This window comes from Paroedura picta, chromosome 4, assembly GCF_049243985.1.
Source record: "Paroedura picta isolate Pp20150507F chromosome 4, Ppicta_v3.0, whole genome shotgun sequence".
NCBI lineage: Eukaryota > Metazoa > Chordata > Lepidosauria > Squamata > Gekkonidae > Paroedura > Paroedura picta.
In genome coordinates this window covers 76,238,044-76,256,842 of record NC_135372.1, presented here as the reverse complement: position 1 = coordinate 76,256,842, position 18,799 = coordinate 76,238,044, and the positions used below count along the sequence as shown (strand labels likewise).

The 18,799-nt window shown below is 41.7% G+C and overlaps 1 protein-coding gene across 13 annotated transcripts in view; it reads left to right on the top strand.

Moving 5' to 3' along the window:
• Positions 1-18,799, top strand: part of NFIA (nuclear factor I A) — a 592,830-nt gene that overhangs the window by 534,863 nt on the left and 39,168 nt on the right. For 12 of the 13 annotated variants that reach the window (XM_077333540.1, XM_077333532.1, XM_077333538.1 and 9 more), the window contains 2 exons: positions 4,116-4,281; positions 13,750-13,841. In XM_077333540.1, the coding sequence (XP_077189655.1) occupies positions 4,116-4,281; positions 13,750-13,841 (258 nt within the window). The remainder of the gene's footprint in view (positions 1-4,115; positions 4,282-13,749; positions 13,842-18,799) is intronic. The other variant, XM_077333544.1, reaches the window with a different exon arrangement.

The window sequence follows — 18,799 nt, the reverse complement described above, 5'->3', positions numbered from 1 at the left end:
TGAAGTCACTTCCTAGTTACAGGACACCTTTGGCACACCATTAGGGACCCATGACCGGAAGATAACCAGGAACCAAGACAAAGGACCTGGGATTCTGACAATAAGAAGGCAAGAGGAGGCCTGATTATAGATTTGACTGACAGAGATGTTTTGAGCATGATTCATATGCAGGCAACACAAGCAGTTATGTCAGAATTTAGAATATTAGTTCATCTCTGAAAAGCCAACTCTATTTATAAAAGAGACTCTTGGGCATTAAAATGCCGGAAAAAGGGAACTTGCATGACCACTTAGATGAAATGCTTAGTCTAAATGAACAGCTCAGAAGTACTGGGAAATAAATCTCACACCAGGATCTAGTTACGTTAATTTTAATAAATTTGGCAAAGACTTATGAAAATAATGTTTCAATTTGGAGCAAAAAGCAAACTGGCTCTAACTGAAGTAATCAATGAATTTGAAGAGTCATATAGGCATAAACAATTTGAGGATTACAATAATAAAACTGAAGTAAATATCAAACAGTTTTAAACATTAACAACAAAGGCAAGGTGATATGCCATCTTGCGGAAAACAAGGGCATTAAAAAAGACTGCAATGCCTCTAAGCACAGGGATGTTTTCCCAAAACAGATTAGAAAGTGAGAAATGTAAACAACCACCCTTAAAGAAGTGCCTTATATTAATCCAAGGTGCTACCAAGAGTAAGACATTGTGTTTAGATATTGGATGTAGAAAACATGTTCTCACAAGGACTTCTTTGAGATCCTAAATGAAGATAGAAAATAGACTCGAGTGTGGCAGATGAAAGGTCTGTAGTTGCAGAAGGAATAGGCTCAGGAACTGTAAAATGTAAGCTTCCAGATGGCCAAATTAGAAAGGTTCTCATTAAAAATTACTTATATGTGCAAACAACCACATTACTAAGAATACTTGCTAAAAGTGGGATGGTAACATTATTTGGAGAAATATGTTTCATCAAGTGAAGAGTGGAATTGATTTCAACTGGAACAGTGCAGATACTTTGTATGATTTAGACATATGTATGGAAAATGCAAACTTAACTAAATTTTGCAGGCAAAACAAATGTTCCTGGCTATAGCACAGATATCTTGGGCATAGAGATAACAATGCTATAGCCCAACTAGAGAGTCAGAATATGATCAAAGACATACAGATAATGAAATGCAATACTGAAACAGTCTGTACCCAGTGCATTCAAACTAAAGGGACAAGACCTAGCTTCAGCCAGAAGCAGTGTAATGAACTTTACAGATGAAGCACCAGCAGAACTCCAAGAACTGGAAGGTGATGTAGAAGCTAAAAGTCAGAATATTAGCTCAAGCAAATAAAGGAGTACTACCAGGAAAACTCTCATATCCAACTAAATCAGGGGCTGTCACAAAACCTTCCACATGGAAAGACAGAGAAGTTGCTAACAACTATGTAAAAGAGTGGAAGAAGACTGCAGAAAAGGCAACTGGAGTTCTGATTGATGACCAAATGTGGACATTCACAGACCTGCCTCCAGGGAAGAGAACAGTAGGATGCAGGTGGGTTTTCTAAGATTAATCCCAGAAGTCATTACAGAAGAAGGTGAACCTCAAGGACTTTGCTCACTAAATCTTGAGAATGGGGGTTTGAATATGCAAGATCGATAGTTTTCATTATTCAAGAACATATAAGGCATATCATACAGGGGGTATCAGAAAAGATGTGTACTTAGCATACTTATAATAGAGACTTCATGATATTTTTCAAATAATCTCCAGCATCCTGATTGACTCAATTTGAGATGTCCTGCTCCTTTGAGCACACTTTCTCCCTGCTTATTTCCACAACAGAATGAATACAGGACAACAGTTATATAGTTAGGCAGGACTCTCTTTCCTCTCTAGCATTGTGTAGTGGTTAAGAGCGGTGGTGTCTAATCTGGCAAACCAGGTTTGATTTCCCACTTCTCCACATGCAGCCAGATGGGTGAGAGCCAGTTTGGTGTAGTGGTTAGGAGTGCAGACTTCTAATCTGGCATGCCAGGTTCGAATCTGCGCTCCCCCACATGCAACCAGCTGGGTGACCTTGGGCTCACCACAGCACTGATAAAGCTGTTCTGACTGGGCAGTGATATCAGTGCTCTCTCAGCCTCACCCACCCCACAGGGTGTCTGTTGTGGGGAGAGGAATGGGAAGGCGACTGTAAGCCGCTTTGAGCCTCCTTCGGGTAGGGAAAAGTGGCATATAAGAACCAACTCTTCTTCTTCTGACCTCGGGCTAATCACAGCCCTGATAGTGCTTTTCTGACTGAGGAGTCCTGTCAGAATCTCTCTCGGCCTCATCTACCTCACAAGGCATCTATTGTGGTGAGAGGAAGGGAAGGTGATTATTTTAAGTTGCTTTGAGACTCCTTCAGGCAGTGAAAAGCACAATACAAAAAACAACTCGTATTCATCTATACAAAATTGTTTCTCTTCTAAATAAAACTATTATTTAAAACACCCTGGTGCTTTGTCCCTCTTTGCATAAGAAAATCTGTCAACACTCCTCACATTTTGTCCAAGTGCAACTGAAAACTTGAGTCCAAGTCCTATTTGCCCTGGCATTGAAATGCAAAGGCATTTAGAATACCAGTTGATACAAAACAGGAAGAAGGGCAATCTCATATTTGCTTAGGTACCTGAGTTTAAGGGAAAACTGAGTTTGATTGAAGGCTTTAAACACTGTATTTATTTGTTTGTTTGTGTATTATATTTATATACCATCCTCCCCAAAGGCTCAGGGTGGTTCACATGAAACAGAAACAATACAGATAACTCTGTACTCATGAGAAAAGCAGGGATAAATGAGAGGGAATATGCAAGCATGGCAAATAAGCTTTATTTATTTATTTTTGAGATTTCTAACCCTCCCCTCTCCAGAATTGGTCTCAAGGCAGGGTACAAAAATAAAACATAATATACAATAAATAATAGAAATCTGGATAACATTCTAAAAATTAAGCTGAAACCATTTTCATTTGTTTCTGCTATCCTGCTTCATACTGTACCTGCCAACAAGTCAGACAAACAAGTTGGAGTATATCTCAGAGGGCCTGGCCCAATGAATGGGTACCCATCCAAAAATAGCCCCTAAAGTGGGGGTAGGGAGGGGGCTCAGATGTATAATTGAGGTACAGCCTGGTGGAAGAGCACCATTTTGCAGGCCCTTTGGAACTTTGAGAATTCCATAAGGGCTGTCTTTTCTGCTGGCAGCTCATTCCACCAAGCTGGAGCCAGGACTGAAAAGGCCCTGGCTGTGGTCGAGGCCAGGCTCACATCTTTAGGGTTGGGGATTGTCAACAAGTTAGAATTTGATGGCCACAGAACTCTGGGGAGCGTATACAGAGAGGCAGTCTCTGTCAAAAACTGAGATATGTTTCCTTTTTTGAAATCAACCAGTAACTAAGTAGACTGAAGAATATGTCTTAGTTGGTCCATTTGACATACTAGGTCCAAACAGCATCACAGGAAATGAACTCAGAAATAGCTGGTGGATGGATGAATCTAGGAGTGACAACATGTATCATCTATGCTTATTGCCTCCTCCCATACTGACATTGGCAGAAAGCAAACAATGGTGTCTTGGGCTCATCTCAGATTTTGGCAGCAACTTCGTAGTTCTGAGAAGCAATGGCAATTGTAAGCTATGTCAGTCACCTCCTATCATGCTATCCCCAGCCAGGAGCAGGCATGATGAACCCTGCTGATTGTCCCTCTCTAAACTGTTGCTTTGATAGAGAACTAGCCATGGACACTAGTCGTCTGAAAGCTAATTGAAAACTCCATGTCATTTCTAATTCAGTCCATGGGCAATTCTGAGACCAAAGAGAGCCTATGAAATTAAAATTAAAACTGTCATTTGAATAAATATACTTTAGATAATAGGCTTACATGGTGACAATTCACTTTGGACAAAATGGAAAACCAAGGGTAGATTTTAAATTTTCTAAGTTAAATTCTTATTTTTATCTGTAGAATTGTTTCTTTTCTTTAGCATCAAGCTATTACAGGCAGACATTGTAAGATTTCCAAATTAACAATCAGCACCAGTTAATGGTTTGTTTTTCTTATGTTTTTGGCAGCCCAATGGTAGCAGCCAAGGCAAGGTGCACAATCCATTCCTTCCTACCCCAATGTTGCCACCACCACCTCCGCCACCAATGGCCAGGCCTGTGCCTCTGCCAGTGCCAGACACAAAGCCTCCAACCACGTCGACAGAAGGAGGTGCCACCTCTCCCACTTCACCAAGTAAGTAGAGCTCCCAAGAGAAAAGAAAGAGCTATCAATGATTTACTGTTGGTTCTGCAAAATGATATAAAAATAAGGCAACTCCTCAATTATATCAACCCACTGAGGACGCAACAATAGTACCGGAATTGATTCCTGCAGGGCATCATTAGGATGGATTTTCATATTGATTTCTTACCAAGGTAACTTTTTTGTAGTTAATTTTTAATAGAGATCCAGATGTGTAAATTGTCTAGGATCATAGAAATTTGTGCCCATGCCATTTCCTCACGCATCAAAAATTAAGTTTAAGCCCTGATTATACCACATGTTTCTGAGACTTTCTATAGTATATAAAAGTTATTTAGTTGACAGATGCTAGCTGCTTTTTCTCTCCCTCTTTCTATTGACTGTTCATACAGCAGCTATAATACAAGACCAGAATCCATAACAAATCAAAACTGTTTCCAAGATGGAAAGATCAAGTACTTAGACTAGAAACATAGCTAGCTTCTGTATCTCATATAAGCAGAAGTGTCCCAAAGTATTTATCCAGCTGGAGTAATACATTAAAGAGCTAAGTTTCTCCAGCCTTATTTACAAAGCAGCAGCTTGTCTGATAAGGCAGTGGTCCCCAACCTGTGGTCCGCGGCCCGGTGCCGGGCCGCGAAGGCCAGGGCGCCGGGCCGCAGTTCCCTCTCCCCGCCCCCCCCCCCGCAGTAAAAAACTTCCCAGGCCGCAAGCTTGCGGCCCGGGAAGCTTCTTACTGCGGGAGGGCGGGAGAGGGTATCAGGGCCGCGCCGCACATCACGCATGCGCGGCTGGGCCACACATGTGTGCTGCACGTCCAAAATCGCACACGTGCGGCACTTTTGTGCATGCGCGCATGTGCGAAAGTGCCGTGCATGCGCGAAAGTACCGCGCATGCACGATTGAGAATACAATTTGTTGCATTAGCTCTTAAGGCTCTGACTTGTTTGTCCTTTGCAGGCAAACGTGGCCACTGTTATTAATGAGGTACTGCTGGTTGCAGCACAGGTGACTCCGACCTCAAAGAGGACAGAGGCCCAGCAGGCTTGTAGGTTCATTCAGTCTGCTATGGCTTCTGGCACCACCGGAACCAGAAGGCATGGTCAGAGGTGTGTAGAGGCCAGGCCGTGTTGCCCAAATAAAGCAGGGGCTCACCAGGCTCAACCTGTTTCCTAACTTCTCTGCCTGTTCAGCTTCCCACCCAAACTCCCTGTATTTACATTATGTTCCATGGTTTGGCTTTTCAGCTGTATTTTTGTAGCCATTCTGTCATTCTTTGTCACAACTGGCAATTGTGCTCATGGGGCAGATCATATGGGGTGAAGCCCACACCTGCAAGTTGAGCTTGCATGGCATGTGGCTGTGGGACACCCACAAGGCTCCTATCACACACTGTCTTCTGTTTGCCTAGCAGGCCAGGTAGACCTGCATGTAGCTTGGTCCTCACGAGGAGGGTCTGCTGGTGTGGGGGGCTTCCTTGAGGTTGGCTGGTTGCAAGGTGGCAGGATCCACCCATGGTTCACTGATGTTCTTATGGTTACAAATGAAAGCTGGTCTAGGTTCATTTCAAGCTGATTGTGTTGTGTCCTCTGTATAGGGGGACACATGTCCTCCCTATAATGCAACCAAATTTTCTTTTGTTATAATCATGAGAGAGGGCATTTAGAAAGCACCTTGGCTCTGTCCACTTTCATTTTTCTTTCAGGTATTTGTAGGTGAAGATGCTGTTCTTTAATGCTTCAATCAGAAGCTCCCCACTCCATGACTTTTTCATTTTGGAGCCTTCTGTTGCTTGCTTGTATAATTTATTGTGACTGTTCATTGTGATAAATTCCCATTTAGTACTTAATGGGTGTAAACTGGGAAGAACACAAATTATGTTTAGACAGATTTTTCCTGTAATTTGCCTAGGTCTATAAGTATGGCACCATTCTTTTGTATGAGTGGATGTGATCAACAGCCACTAGCATTACTGATCTGGCAACTACTAAGGTTAATTCTACCCCCCGTTCTCAAGATTATATATTTAAGAAAAAAAATCAGTGTTTGAAAATTGAGGTTAGAAATCTGTTTATTTAGACTATGATTATTACCAACTTTATGTTAAGAATTTATTTACAGTATTATATAATATCCCCTCTATTGTTATAATATGATTTATGTCCCTTAAGAAACTTGTAGTAGCCCAAGGCCAACCAGTAAATTTATGGCTGAGCAGAGATATGAACTTCAGTCTTCTGATCTGAAACCTGCTATTCTATACATTATGCTACACTGACTTTTGAAAAAGAGCTCTCGCATTAGAACTTGATTGTTCTTGATGATTGGGTATAAAGCATAGCCAAAACTTATGAATTTTATAGAGCAATGATCAGCACTTGTTTTGACAGCCAAGAAGGTGATAGTCATGTTATTTGTAGGTGGTGGTGGTTGTATATGTAATGTACTGTCAAGTTGCAGGGATCTCCAGCCAATGGGCTTTCAAGACAAGTGGGATGCAGAGGGGGGTTGCCATTACTTTCCTCTGCAGAACCTCCCTAGACTCTTAGAGTTAGAAGGACCTCCAAGATCATCTAGTCCAACCCCCTGTGGATTGCAGGAAATTCACAACCTTGCTGGTCTTCCTTCCAAGTACCGACCCTGCTTGGCTTCTAAGATTGGACTACTTAATATTTATCTAGCAGGATGGTTTTGATTTACTAGGCCAGAATTGAGGAACCCTGAGAGCATACCTATTTAAATATTATTGTACCTGTCGATGACAAATTTCTGTGAAGTGGTTGCTGCATGTTATTTTGCATGCCTCTCAAAATACATTTCCAGTGCTTGGAGAGTTGCTCAGAGGAAGGGGAAGTGACATTTATCCAGAACTATGTATACTTGAAACAAAACTAAAGAAAAACTCTGAACCAGAATAATGTGAATTATGCATCTAGAAATTACATTTTCTGAATCCATAAAAGAAGCAAATACAGCATGTGTTCAAAATTAATTCTTCTGTTCTGAGACAAGAGACCCCTCAAATACTACTGCCTTTTGATAATACTGCTTACCTCTTTTTTGTTTCTGAGATTGCATCAAGCAAGTCTCACAACTCATACAGGCTAGAAACTTGAATAAAATTAATGATATCTGAGATCCTACAGACACTGAATTTAGCACTTAATAACAAGTTACATTCTTCAGCAGCTGTGAAATAAGGAACAATAGTACAAACATCTCTGCATTTGTCTCCTTGAGTATTAGCTTCTTGGAATCTGCAGACAGGAATCTGCGGGTGGGAGTAGTAAAGTAATATTTCATAAAGTGAATGATGTGTCATATTGTGGGTATCATGTGAAGGAGGAAAATTAAAATCAGGTAACTAGATACCTGTACTGGACTTGGGTAGCATGCTTACATGCTGGAGTTTTGCCTCTTTGCTTGTTGGAGTGGGAACAGTATAGTTTTCATAACTACAGTTGACTCTAATCTTTCATTTCTTTAATATATATGTTGATCCTTAAAACACTACATTGTCAACTACACTACACTTTCTAATCTTTACAGCAAGTTTTATGGAGAAAGGTGTTGGTCCTGTGCAACCTTACTCTCTTGGAACTGTATTCTGTCATTTTGTTGTTTGTGTCTTAGTAGAGGTGTTTGAAGGGGATTAAGTACCAGCCATGAGGAGAATAGTATAGCTATTCATATTATGCACGTGTACATATCTTACTTCTTGTGAAAAAGAGACTGCATACCATATTAGATTACAGCTGCCTGGGATTTTTGCCTTCCTAGCAGTCATTCTTGTTGACTTCACAACTCTTAGAAAGTAATAATTCTTTCAAGAAAGTAAGGAGTGTAAAGACCTTGTTTCATGGTACAGAAAATTAAAACAATTCACTCAAAAAGTTGGTTGTGAGGGGATCCAGGAGGCCTGCAATGTCTTGGTCCTCCCTCTATTGCTCTGGCCAAGAGCCCATACTGTAGATGTAGACATGGAAGGGGTTAACTGCCTCTTCATCTCGAGTTTGTCTGCCACAACCTGGAGAAAACCTGGGGCCTTGTCCCTGGGCATCCTTTTTGTCCCCTTTTATGGGCCAAGGTTGATCATGCACATGCCCAACAACTCATCTCCAATCTATAGAGATCAATTCCCCCGGAGAAAATGTATATTTTGAAGGATAGATTCTGTAGCATAGTACCCAGTTGAAGTTCCTGTCCTTCCCAAGCACCTCCTCCAAATCTCCAGAAGTTCCCCAAACTGGAGCTCACAGCCCCACTCCCCTATCCCCTGCTGGTGGCCAGGGGAAATCTGAAAATCATAATCACAAACCATCCTACTGAGTAGATTATGATTACAAATATACTCCCCCAAAAAGTGCCTACTGCCATTGTGGCTCTGTATTAAGCATTCCAAATACAAGGCATTTTGCTGTTTAGTTTTTGAACCTAGGCTTCAATTTTTAAAAAATCTCACGTCAGTGTTGTTGGCTGCATCTTAAATATTCAATTTCAGGCCTGATTAAGGTCTTATATGATACAGAGCCACAGTGGCAATATGTACTTTTTTTTTGGGGGGGGGGTATATGTATACTCACCATAGAATCATAGAACCATAAAATCATAGAGTTGGAAGGGGCCATACAGGCCATCTAGTCTGGTCAACGCAGGATCAGCCCTAACCATCCTAAAGCATCCAAGAAAAGTGTGTATCCAACCTTTGCTTGAAGACTGCCAGTGAGGGGGAGCTCACCACCTCCTTAGGCAGCCTATTCCACTGCTGAACTACTCTGACGGTGAAATTTTTTTCCTGATATCTAGCCTATTTCATTGTACTTGTAGTTTAAACCCATTACTGCGTGTCATTTCCTCTGCAGCCAATGGGAACAGCATCCTGCCCTCCTCCAAATGACAACCTTTCAAATACTTAAAGAGGGCTATCATGTCCCCTCTCAACCTCCTTTTCTCCAGGTTGAACATTCCCAAGTCCCTCAACCTATCTTCATAGGGCTTGGTCCCTTGGCCCCAGATCATCCTTGTCGCTCTTCTCTGTATCCTTTCAATTTTATCTACGTCCTTCTTGATGTGAGGCCTCCAGAAATGCACACAGTACTCCAGGTGTGGTCTGACCAGTGCCGTATACAATGGGACTATGACGTGATTTTGATGTGATGCCCCTGTTGATAAAGCCCAAAATGGCATTTGCCTTTTTTACCGCTGCATCACACTGCCTGCTCATGTTTAGTTTACAGTCCACAAGTACCCTAAGGTCTCGTTCACACAGTGTTACCTAGAAGCTTATCCCCCATACAGTAGGCATGCTTTTCATTTTTCTGACCCAGATGCAGAACTTTACACTTATCTTTATTAAATTGCATCTTGTTCTCATTTGCCCATTTTTCCATTGTGTCCAGATCTTGTTGAACTCTGTCTCTATCTACTGGAGTATTTGCCAGTCCTCCCAATTTGGTGTCATCTGCAAACTTGATGAGTAGTCCTTCCACCCCCTTATCTAGATCATTAATAAATATGTTAAAAAGTACCAGACCGAGCATCGAGCACTGAGGTACCCCGCTACTCACCTCCCTCCAGTCTGATGAAACACCATTGACAACAACTCTTTGAGTGTGGGTCTCTAACCAATTCCCTATCCACCTAATTATCTGAAAATCCAGATTGCAGTCCTTCAATTTATCCATCAGAACATCATGGGGAACCTTATCAAAAGCTTTACTAAAATCCAAGTAAACGACATCAACCGAATTTCCACGATCCAGCAAACCTGTCACTTGGTCAAAAAAGGAAACCAGGTTGGTCTGACAGGACCTGTTGGAGACAAATCCATGCTGACTTCCTTGGATCACCAAATTGTCCTCCAGATGTTTGCAGATCGCTCCCTTTAATATCTGCTCCATTATCTTCCCCACACACGAGGTTAGACTCACTGGTCTGTAGTTTCCTGGGTCATCCTTCCTCCCTTTTTTGAAGATTGGAATAACGTTTGCTCTCTTCCAGTCCTCTGGGACATCTCCAGTCCTTAAAGAGGTCCCAAAGATGATAGACAAGGGTTGTGCAAGATCTCTGGAAAGTTCTTTGAACACTCTCGGGTGCATTTCATCCGGCCCAGGGGATTTGAACTCATCCAGTGCAGCTAAATGTCTCTCGACAACCTCTCTGTCCATGTCAACCTGCCACCCAGACACTATCTCTTGGCTACTGCCATCTCTTGATGTGCCTAAACCCTTTGACCTGTGGGAAAAAAACAGATGTAAAATAGGCGCTGAGCCTTTCTGCTTTCTCTGCATCCTTCGTTAGAGTTTGCCCATCCGCACCCAACAGTGGGCCTATTGCCTCCTTTACTTTATGTTTGCTCCTCACATAACTGAAAAATCTTTTCTTGTTACAGTGGGCTTCTCTGGCCAATCGTAGCTCACTCTCAGCTTTGGCCTTTCTGATGATTGATCTACAGTGCCTAGTAACCTGTAGGTACTCTTCTTTAGAGCTCTGTCCTTCCCTCCATTTCCTGAACATTTCCCTTTCTTAGTTCCTCTTGAAGTTCTCTGTTCATCCAAATAGGCTTCTTATAGCTCCTGCAGTGTTTTCGTCTTTCTGGGATAGTCATTGATTGAGCATTCAATAGCTCTTGTTTGAGTAGCGCCCACCCTTCACATGCTCCCTTCCCTTCCAGCATTCTCGTCCATGGTATGACACTCATCATGTCTCTAAGTTTATTCAAGTTTGCCCTACGAAAATCCAACATCCGCGTCTGGCTACAAGCTTCCTTGCCTCCCCATCTCAAAAGGAATTCTATGAGGACATGGTCACTTCCCCCTAGGGTCCCTACCTCCTTCAGCTCATCCACCAACTCTTGCCTGTTGGTCAGTATTAAGTCCAGTATGGCTGAACCTCTTGTGGGTTCATCTACCATTTGATAAATGAAATTGGCAGCCAGGCAGATCAGAAACTTGCATGACATAAACCACTTAGTAGGATAACAAAGTGTAGAAGAGATTTCCTTTTGCATGCTATTTGTTTTATAACAAGCAAATTGACCATGGTTAATATTTTGTATCATGAAATAAACATTGAGACACTGAAGAAAGTTTGTGACTGATCTTCAAGTATTACTCTAAACCCATTGACCTCTATGTAACTGTTTAGAATAATACTGTTACTGTATGTTCAGTTTGGAAGCTTTGTTCAGATGTACAAAAGTGAAAAGCTGGAGCTCCAAAACCTTGTCATTTAATTTTTCTGAAGAAATCCAGTTTAGTAGAGTACTAAGGAACTTTGGAGCCACTATAAGTAGGAATTTATGATTGTAGGACTGTCTTGCACTCCTCATTACTAGTGCTGAGACTAAGACAAATAAGCCTCAGAAGTATTGGAGTAGGAGATACTGTGATACTGCTCCATTCCATTCTGTCACCTTCTACACCATAAAAAAATTGCTTTTCTGATGTTCAGCAGATTCACGCTATCTTCCCAGCCTATAGGCTCTGCATGTGTTGGAGAGGGAAACTATGGGTAACTCACAAACATTTCCACATGTAGAACATCATGTGCTCATTCTTACATCTAAATGTTTTATTGTAATTCCCCTGTAGCTATTATTTAACATAACATTAATGGTCATTCACATGGCATTTTCCCGAGCACTGTATCAAAGCAGTTAATTTACAGTTAACATATTGATTGGGGAGGAATAAAAACCATCTCATAGATATCAGAAGTATTTAGTGATGTAACTGTGACCCTAGCCTTCATGAATAACAAGTTTTTCTTCTTAAGAATATGAGAAGTTATGTTGGATCCATACAAACTCAAAAACTTTGTGTCCCACAGTGGCCAAAACCCAGGTGCCATCAGCAGAATCACTTTGAGAATGATCACTTTAATTTTTTCATTAAATCACATCAATTTATAAATACATTAAAGCAAAATATTTATTATTTATTCAGTTTATAGTCTGACTTTGGACTTAAGGGAGATCACATGATAATGCCTCATAAACCCCCATTAAAATCTTAAAACTATAAACATTACTAATACAAGATGGTAGAAGGAAAAATCTTCCAGCCTCCCCCCAGCTGTCAATGAAACGGTTTGTCAGATAGAATGGCGTAGCCTAAGGGGGCCTATTGATCTTAACAGACCCAACCTCAACCGAAGACCTGGTGGAAGAGCTCCATTTTACAGCCCCTGCAGAAATCTGACAGTTCCATCAGGACCCTCAGCTCTCCCGGGAGCTCATTCACCGGGTTGGGGCCAGGACTGAGAAGGCCCTGGCCCGGTTTGAGGCCAGGCATGTCTCTCTGGAGCCAGGGATTACTAACAGATTAGTAGTCTAAGAGCAAAGAGCCCTGCGGGAGCATAAGCAGACAAGCGACCTCTCAGATAGGCAGGGCCCAAGCCACAAATAGCCTTAAAGGTCAAAACCAAAACCTTGAACTTGATCTGGGCCATAAATGGTAACAAATGTAGCTGCCTCTGAATACACAAATTTATTCATACACAAACTTACTCTGATAAACAGTGACTGTTTATGCACTGGGAAATTCACTGCCCCAGCTCCTGTGCAGGAGCACAAATCGAGGGTGGATGAGGTGCACTGGGCCAAATGCTCCCCCACGTGGATGCAGGAAGAGGTGGGGCAACCTGCCACGACTAAAACTCCCAGCATGAAACCTCCAGTACGTAAATGGCCAGTGAGTGGATTATATGCGGGAAATGTTTGTTACCATTTTAAAAAATTAAACATGTGAAGTCCTGAAAAGCAGAAACAAAGAAATGTTCAAAAATAAAAATAATTATTAAAAAGTAGTGTGTTAGCTTTAGAAAGAATTTTATGTTCTGACACATCTCCTCCATCAAATGGCATTAGTAGAGCCTATGTGGCTTTCTGAATCCCCAGTCTTCTGCAACAGGGGATCCACATTTGTGACCATAATCTCACTGCCTCATGGCCTATAATTTTGTGTAGATACATTCCCCAAAATTAAGCTTCTTTACATTTCCTAATTATTTTAGCATGTTGAAGCCATTATACAAATAATTTAGGGTTTTTCTACTCCTGTAACATGGAGCCAAAATTCTAACGTGAAATAAAGAACCAATCATGCTTATAGCATAAGAACAACACTCTTAAAGACAGTTTTTTATTGCAAATGAATTGAGAACATGCTTACAGGCCAAGGATTTACTGCATGGGGAACATCTCAAAAAAGTAGCTTAACATCACATATATTTGTATAACTTCATTTCCTACTGCCTAATTATGCCTACTTATGTCATGTTTCTATTGCCATCATTCTGAAACTGTTGTCTCAAGTCAGGTTCTTGACCCCATACTGTGTGAGCTCATTTCTGTGTTTGACATCTGTTTAGTTAGCTTCAAGAATGATGTTGGTTTTGGTGTTGCTTCTGTGTGATTTAGTGCTGCTTCCTGAACGCATGTGTCCCTTCCCTTCACAGCCTACTCGACACCCAGCACCTCCCCTGCAAACAGATTCGTCAGTGTTGGACCACGGGATCCAAGCTTTGTAAATATCCCTCAACAGACACAGGTGGGAGGCTTTCAATTTCTGTTTTGTAATCTGTATGTGATGCTGTTTGTTACCTCTTTAGTGTACTTTAGTGTTGCTTTAGACAGCTGTGTCTTCATCAATCAGTTCATCTTTGTGGTCTGAGTAACAATGAAATGTCACTTTCTGTATTTGTTTGTCTGCTTTCCTTGGGGGTCTGCTTGTGTCTATAATACTTCTTCCAAATTCAGAAAAAGGTATATTTCATACTATTTAATGTTTGATCTATTGTAATACAATAATTGTAATACAATAAATATAGTAACACTAGGCTACATTAGTAATCTGTTACACATTAAGGTCATAGCTGTTTGCATGAGATAGTCAAATTGATTTTTCTTAATCTCTTTTATCATACATTTGAATTTTGCTACTTTATGCAACTTTAAATTTTGTGATAGAAATAGAATGCCACAGAATCACAGAATCATAGAGTTGGAAGGGGCCATACAGGCCATCTAGTCCAACCCACTGCTCAACGCAGGATCAGCCCAAAGCATCCTAAAGCATCCAAGAAAAGTGTGTATCCAACCTTTGCTTGAAGACTTCCAGTGGGGGGGAGCTCACCACCTCCTTAGGCAGCCTATTCCACTGCTGAACTACTCTGACTGTGAAAAATTTTTCCCTGATATCTAGCCTATATCATTGTACTTGTAGTTTAAACCCATTACTGCACGTCCTTTCCTCTGCAGCCAATGGGAACAGCATCCTGCCCTCCTCCAAGTGACAACCTTTCAAATACTTAAAGAGGGCTATCATATCCCCTCTCAACCTCCTTTTCTCCAGGCTGAGAAAATACAATGCCCTGTATTTTAGGTCCACTGTTTACTAGTGCCAAAAAGACCATAGTTTTCAGGAGGAAAGCTTGGATTCCTTTTTTCACTCTGGTAAATATGGCAATTGGAGTTGAAAATCCATACCTTCGGGACAGCACAGGATCATTATAATTCACATTTATCAAATTGTTCAAAATAAGTTGCCCAATTTCTCAAAAACTATGTGACATTAAAAGTAGCTGTTGCCTTCATTACAGGTAGTGTTGTTCATATTTACATTTTAAAAAGAGACAAAATGACATTTTTAACAATAGCCATTCTATACAATAGCCAAACTTTACATTTGTATAGGTGAGGTTAGGAAATATCACAAGATGCTCTTTATGTGGAATGTTGGTATAAAGATCTATTTTTGGTATTTTTTAATTGCTGCAAATATATAACAGCAGCTGCAATATAGATTACTGGAATTGTTATTTATGCATCTTCTGTGGTAGAAAAAGCTCAGAGTAAATACTAGGATACTGGTACTTCCAGAACTTCTATACTGTCCTTTGACATATCAAGCTAAAAGTGTAGGCAGACAACTCCTTAGATCAATCATGGCAGAAGTTAAGTGTAATCAAATGCCATCTCACAATGTGACAACTAGGACTTGTCTTGTAACTCAGTGAGATCTTCCAGCCAAAGTAAAAACCCTTCCTCGTATTTTCTAAAATAGCACATCAAGGGACACCCTACCCCAATCCTTTGTGTATACTTTCCGTCTCACACTGGTTCCTTTGTCCCATTTCACTCACTTGCAAATGAATACTTGTTCTACTGAGTTAGGTACTCAACAAAAACAGATATGTCTAAGTATTACCTGGAGGTATTGAGCATTGCATATCTACTGATCTATACATTTCCAAATAAAGATGCTTAAAATTATTAATAATGAAATTTTGTCTGTTTTATAAATGTTGCAAATATGATTAACACTACAGGGAGGCAACAGCTGTTTTTAAGGTTACTATATTTTTGAGAACTTGGGAAATGTATTTTGAATAATTTGATAAATGTGAACTATAATATAATAATACTAGGGGCAAAGCCCGTTGTCTCCAAGAATACAACGGGCGCTAGACCTTGGCAGTGGGAAGAGGAAGGGGAGGAGTTGTCCAGTCTGTAAGGGCATGGGGTTGTCATGTGTGTTGTGTGGGAGGTTGTGGTGGCATGGTGGCAAATGAGGCCATGGGTGTGGAGATATGGGTGTCAAGAACCTGTGGTGTGGAATGTTCGTTGATTGTGGGAGAGGACTGACCTTTGGGAATTGTGGCATAGTGGTTACAGATGAGCTTTCCAGAGCCATGTCCTCAGATATGTGAAGGGAAAATCAGACTGGAGACTCTTCTTAGGGGAAGATTACATGGCAACCAATTCCCCCCAGTTCTGCGTCATTTCCCTTCTTGTGTGAATTAGGCCACATTCACCGAAATGCCCCTCTGCCCTAATACACATAGGGTAGTCACAGTACACAGGTGTCCACCCTGTTCCTTCTGTCTCCCCTATTTTCACTGTTGGTAAAATGTTATGTGCCCACATGCTTCTTTCATGGTTGCTCCTTAGAAGAACAGATTTTTGTACCCTATTGCTGACTACCCAAAGGAGTCTCAAAGTGGTTTACAAACACCTTTTCCATTTGTCTCTCCACAATAGTCAACCTGTGAGGTATGTAGGGTTGTGAGAGATCTGAGAGAACTGGGAATGGGCCGCAGTGACCCAGCAGGCCTCAGGTGTCTCAAAGCATTTTCCAATCGTCTTCCCTTCCTCTCCTTCTCACTATTTACAGTTTCAGGCTGTAAGTATTTATTTAGATCTTCCTGCACTTTCCAGACTCACAGGACTGATGCTGGTCTGGCTGTCTGCGCCCCAGAATACAAACAGTTGCTGGTAAGGGCTGGCCTTAGCCCATAGCCCAGGAGGGACACTCCTGCACCACTCCCTACCAACTGCAGGCAAAAATGGCTCATTTGAAGGCTGGACTCTGAAGCATTGTACGATTTTGAAGTCCCACCTCCAAACCTCCAGGAATATTTCCAACCTTGGGGTAGCTAACCGCCAGGTGGAGCCTGGAGAGCTCCTGCAGAATATAAAGATCAGCTCCCCAGGCAGAAAGGGCTACTTTGGACAGGGTTGTGGTAGAGAAGAAACATTTAAGGCTTCCCACACAGGTTGTTGTTGAATTGAAAGACTTGAGGCCTACTGCACAGGGTTGTTGTGCAGATGAAACAGGAGACAAAAGAGCCAGCTTCCTCTGCAGAATAAGGCTGTGCAGTGGCCTCAAATCTGCAGAGAATTGCAAAGAAGAAAGACACATGGCTTGGCTGTGTCTAACTCCCAGCCAGAGCAGTATTTTAAGTGAGAAGGGGGTTTTCTGTAGCCTCCCTGTCAGGCAACTGTTTGGCAGAAGGGGAAAGTCCCCCCCCCTCAAAAGGAAGGCCCCTAAGGCTGCCCTGCGTTGCTCTTGGAAAGGCCTCCTTCCCTCAGTCAGGGCCTGTCAGAGGCTCCTTCGCAGCAGGCCTGAAGGGGGGGAGGGGGAGGGGGAGCACTCTGCAGCCTCCTGCCAGCTCTGTCAGGGTTCTGAGGCAATTTGCAGTTGGACATGACAGTTAGGATAGCCTTGGGGCGAAAAGGGCTGGCACAGCCTCTGTTCTCATCCCCCTTGGCAACCCTGCTGACCTCCTCTCCCTTTGGTGGTCAGGAGCAGACTGGCAGCCAGACTGGGATGGGTGAATGGAATTTTTGTCGGTCCTGGTGAGGGGCCAATAGGAAGGCACTTTGCGCGCCTCCCCATTGGCTGCTTGGCCCTGGATGGACACTCGGAGGGCCCAATCAGGAGCCGCTTCGCGGCTCCTGATTGGGCCCTCTGAGTTTTTATCCTGGACAGGGCCCGCCCTAACTCCTCCCCAGGTGGCCTTACTCTTTTATTTAATAGGACCCTGTCCTATTTAAAGATATAATGATCCTATGCTTTCCTGAAGATAGAGATTTTCAGCTGTCACTTGCCATTTTGTAAAGTACCTGCTTTTGTCATGAGCAGGCTTTGCCAGGAAGAGACCTGCTTAGCTTCCATAGTGGAAGCATGACATATGCTTTCAGATTATTCTTTGGGCCGTTTTCTCCTTTGTCAGGACTGAACTAGTCATGACAGCATTCCCAATTCTACCTGCTGCTATTTTAAAGCCTAACAATGGCAAGTTTTAAAAATTCTGAATCGGCTGTAGTGTAGTGGACTAGGCACTTTTGTTACTCACGTGCCAAAAGGCCATCCTTCCCAGCAACTGGTTCAGCACTTCAGAAGGCTGGGAGAGGTACATTGTCCCACTGGCATGTGAGGCTGATCCATCAGGCTCTCATGGAATTTAAAAATTGCCCATGTTAGAGTTTTAAATGGTAGTGGAGACCCAGGGGCATGGTTATAGCTACCTTAATTACATTTTGCTTGAAGATAAGCAGAACTATACCAAGAATTCAAGATATTAATACACCCATGGTTTATAGAACAGCACTTTCTATTTTCTCTCCCTTTGCTAAAACTTACCTCAAGTTATCTAATATCTTCTTCTTGAATAGTGGAACCAATTCAAAATTCCTTGGTGTGTGAGTTAAGTTGGGATATTTTCTTACAAGATCAAATTCATTGTTTGAATTGTTTCAAACATACCCATTGTTTGAATTTTCATTCACTTCCATGAGATTGCTCAATCACTTTCTGAAATGATAGGTAAAAGTTTCAAGGAGACTAAAGTCTGAAATTTTGGAATACAACTTATTTCTTTGTCTTAAAGAAAATAAACTCATGAACAAAAAATAATGTCTTGGATCATATGAAGCATAAACATGAGGAAGTTGATAATGCTTTTCTTCCTCGCTTTCTTCCTTCCTTCCTCTCAATAGTCCTCCAGGAGTTAAAAAAAACAAACTCATGTAGTCACAAGTTGTTTTGTTCACATCGGTACCACATCTTCCAGCATCAGTGTTTTGGAAATCTCAGGATACTATGAGGGGGGTGGGAATGAAAAGAAACAACTGCTTCATAGGGTTACAGAACAAAAAGTTGAATCAAAATTACGTAGAAGGATAACCAATTCCATTTTAAGATTTAATTTCCAATGTCAAGTG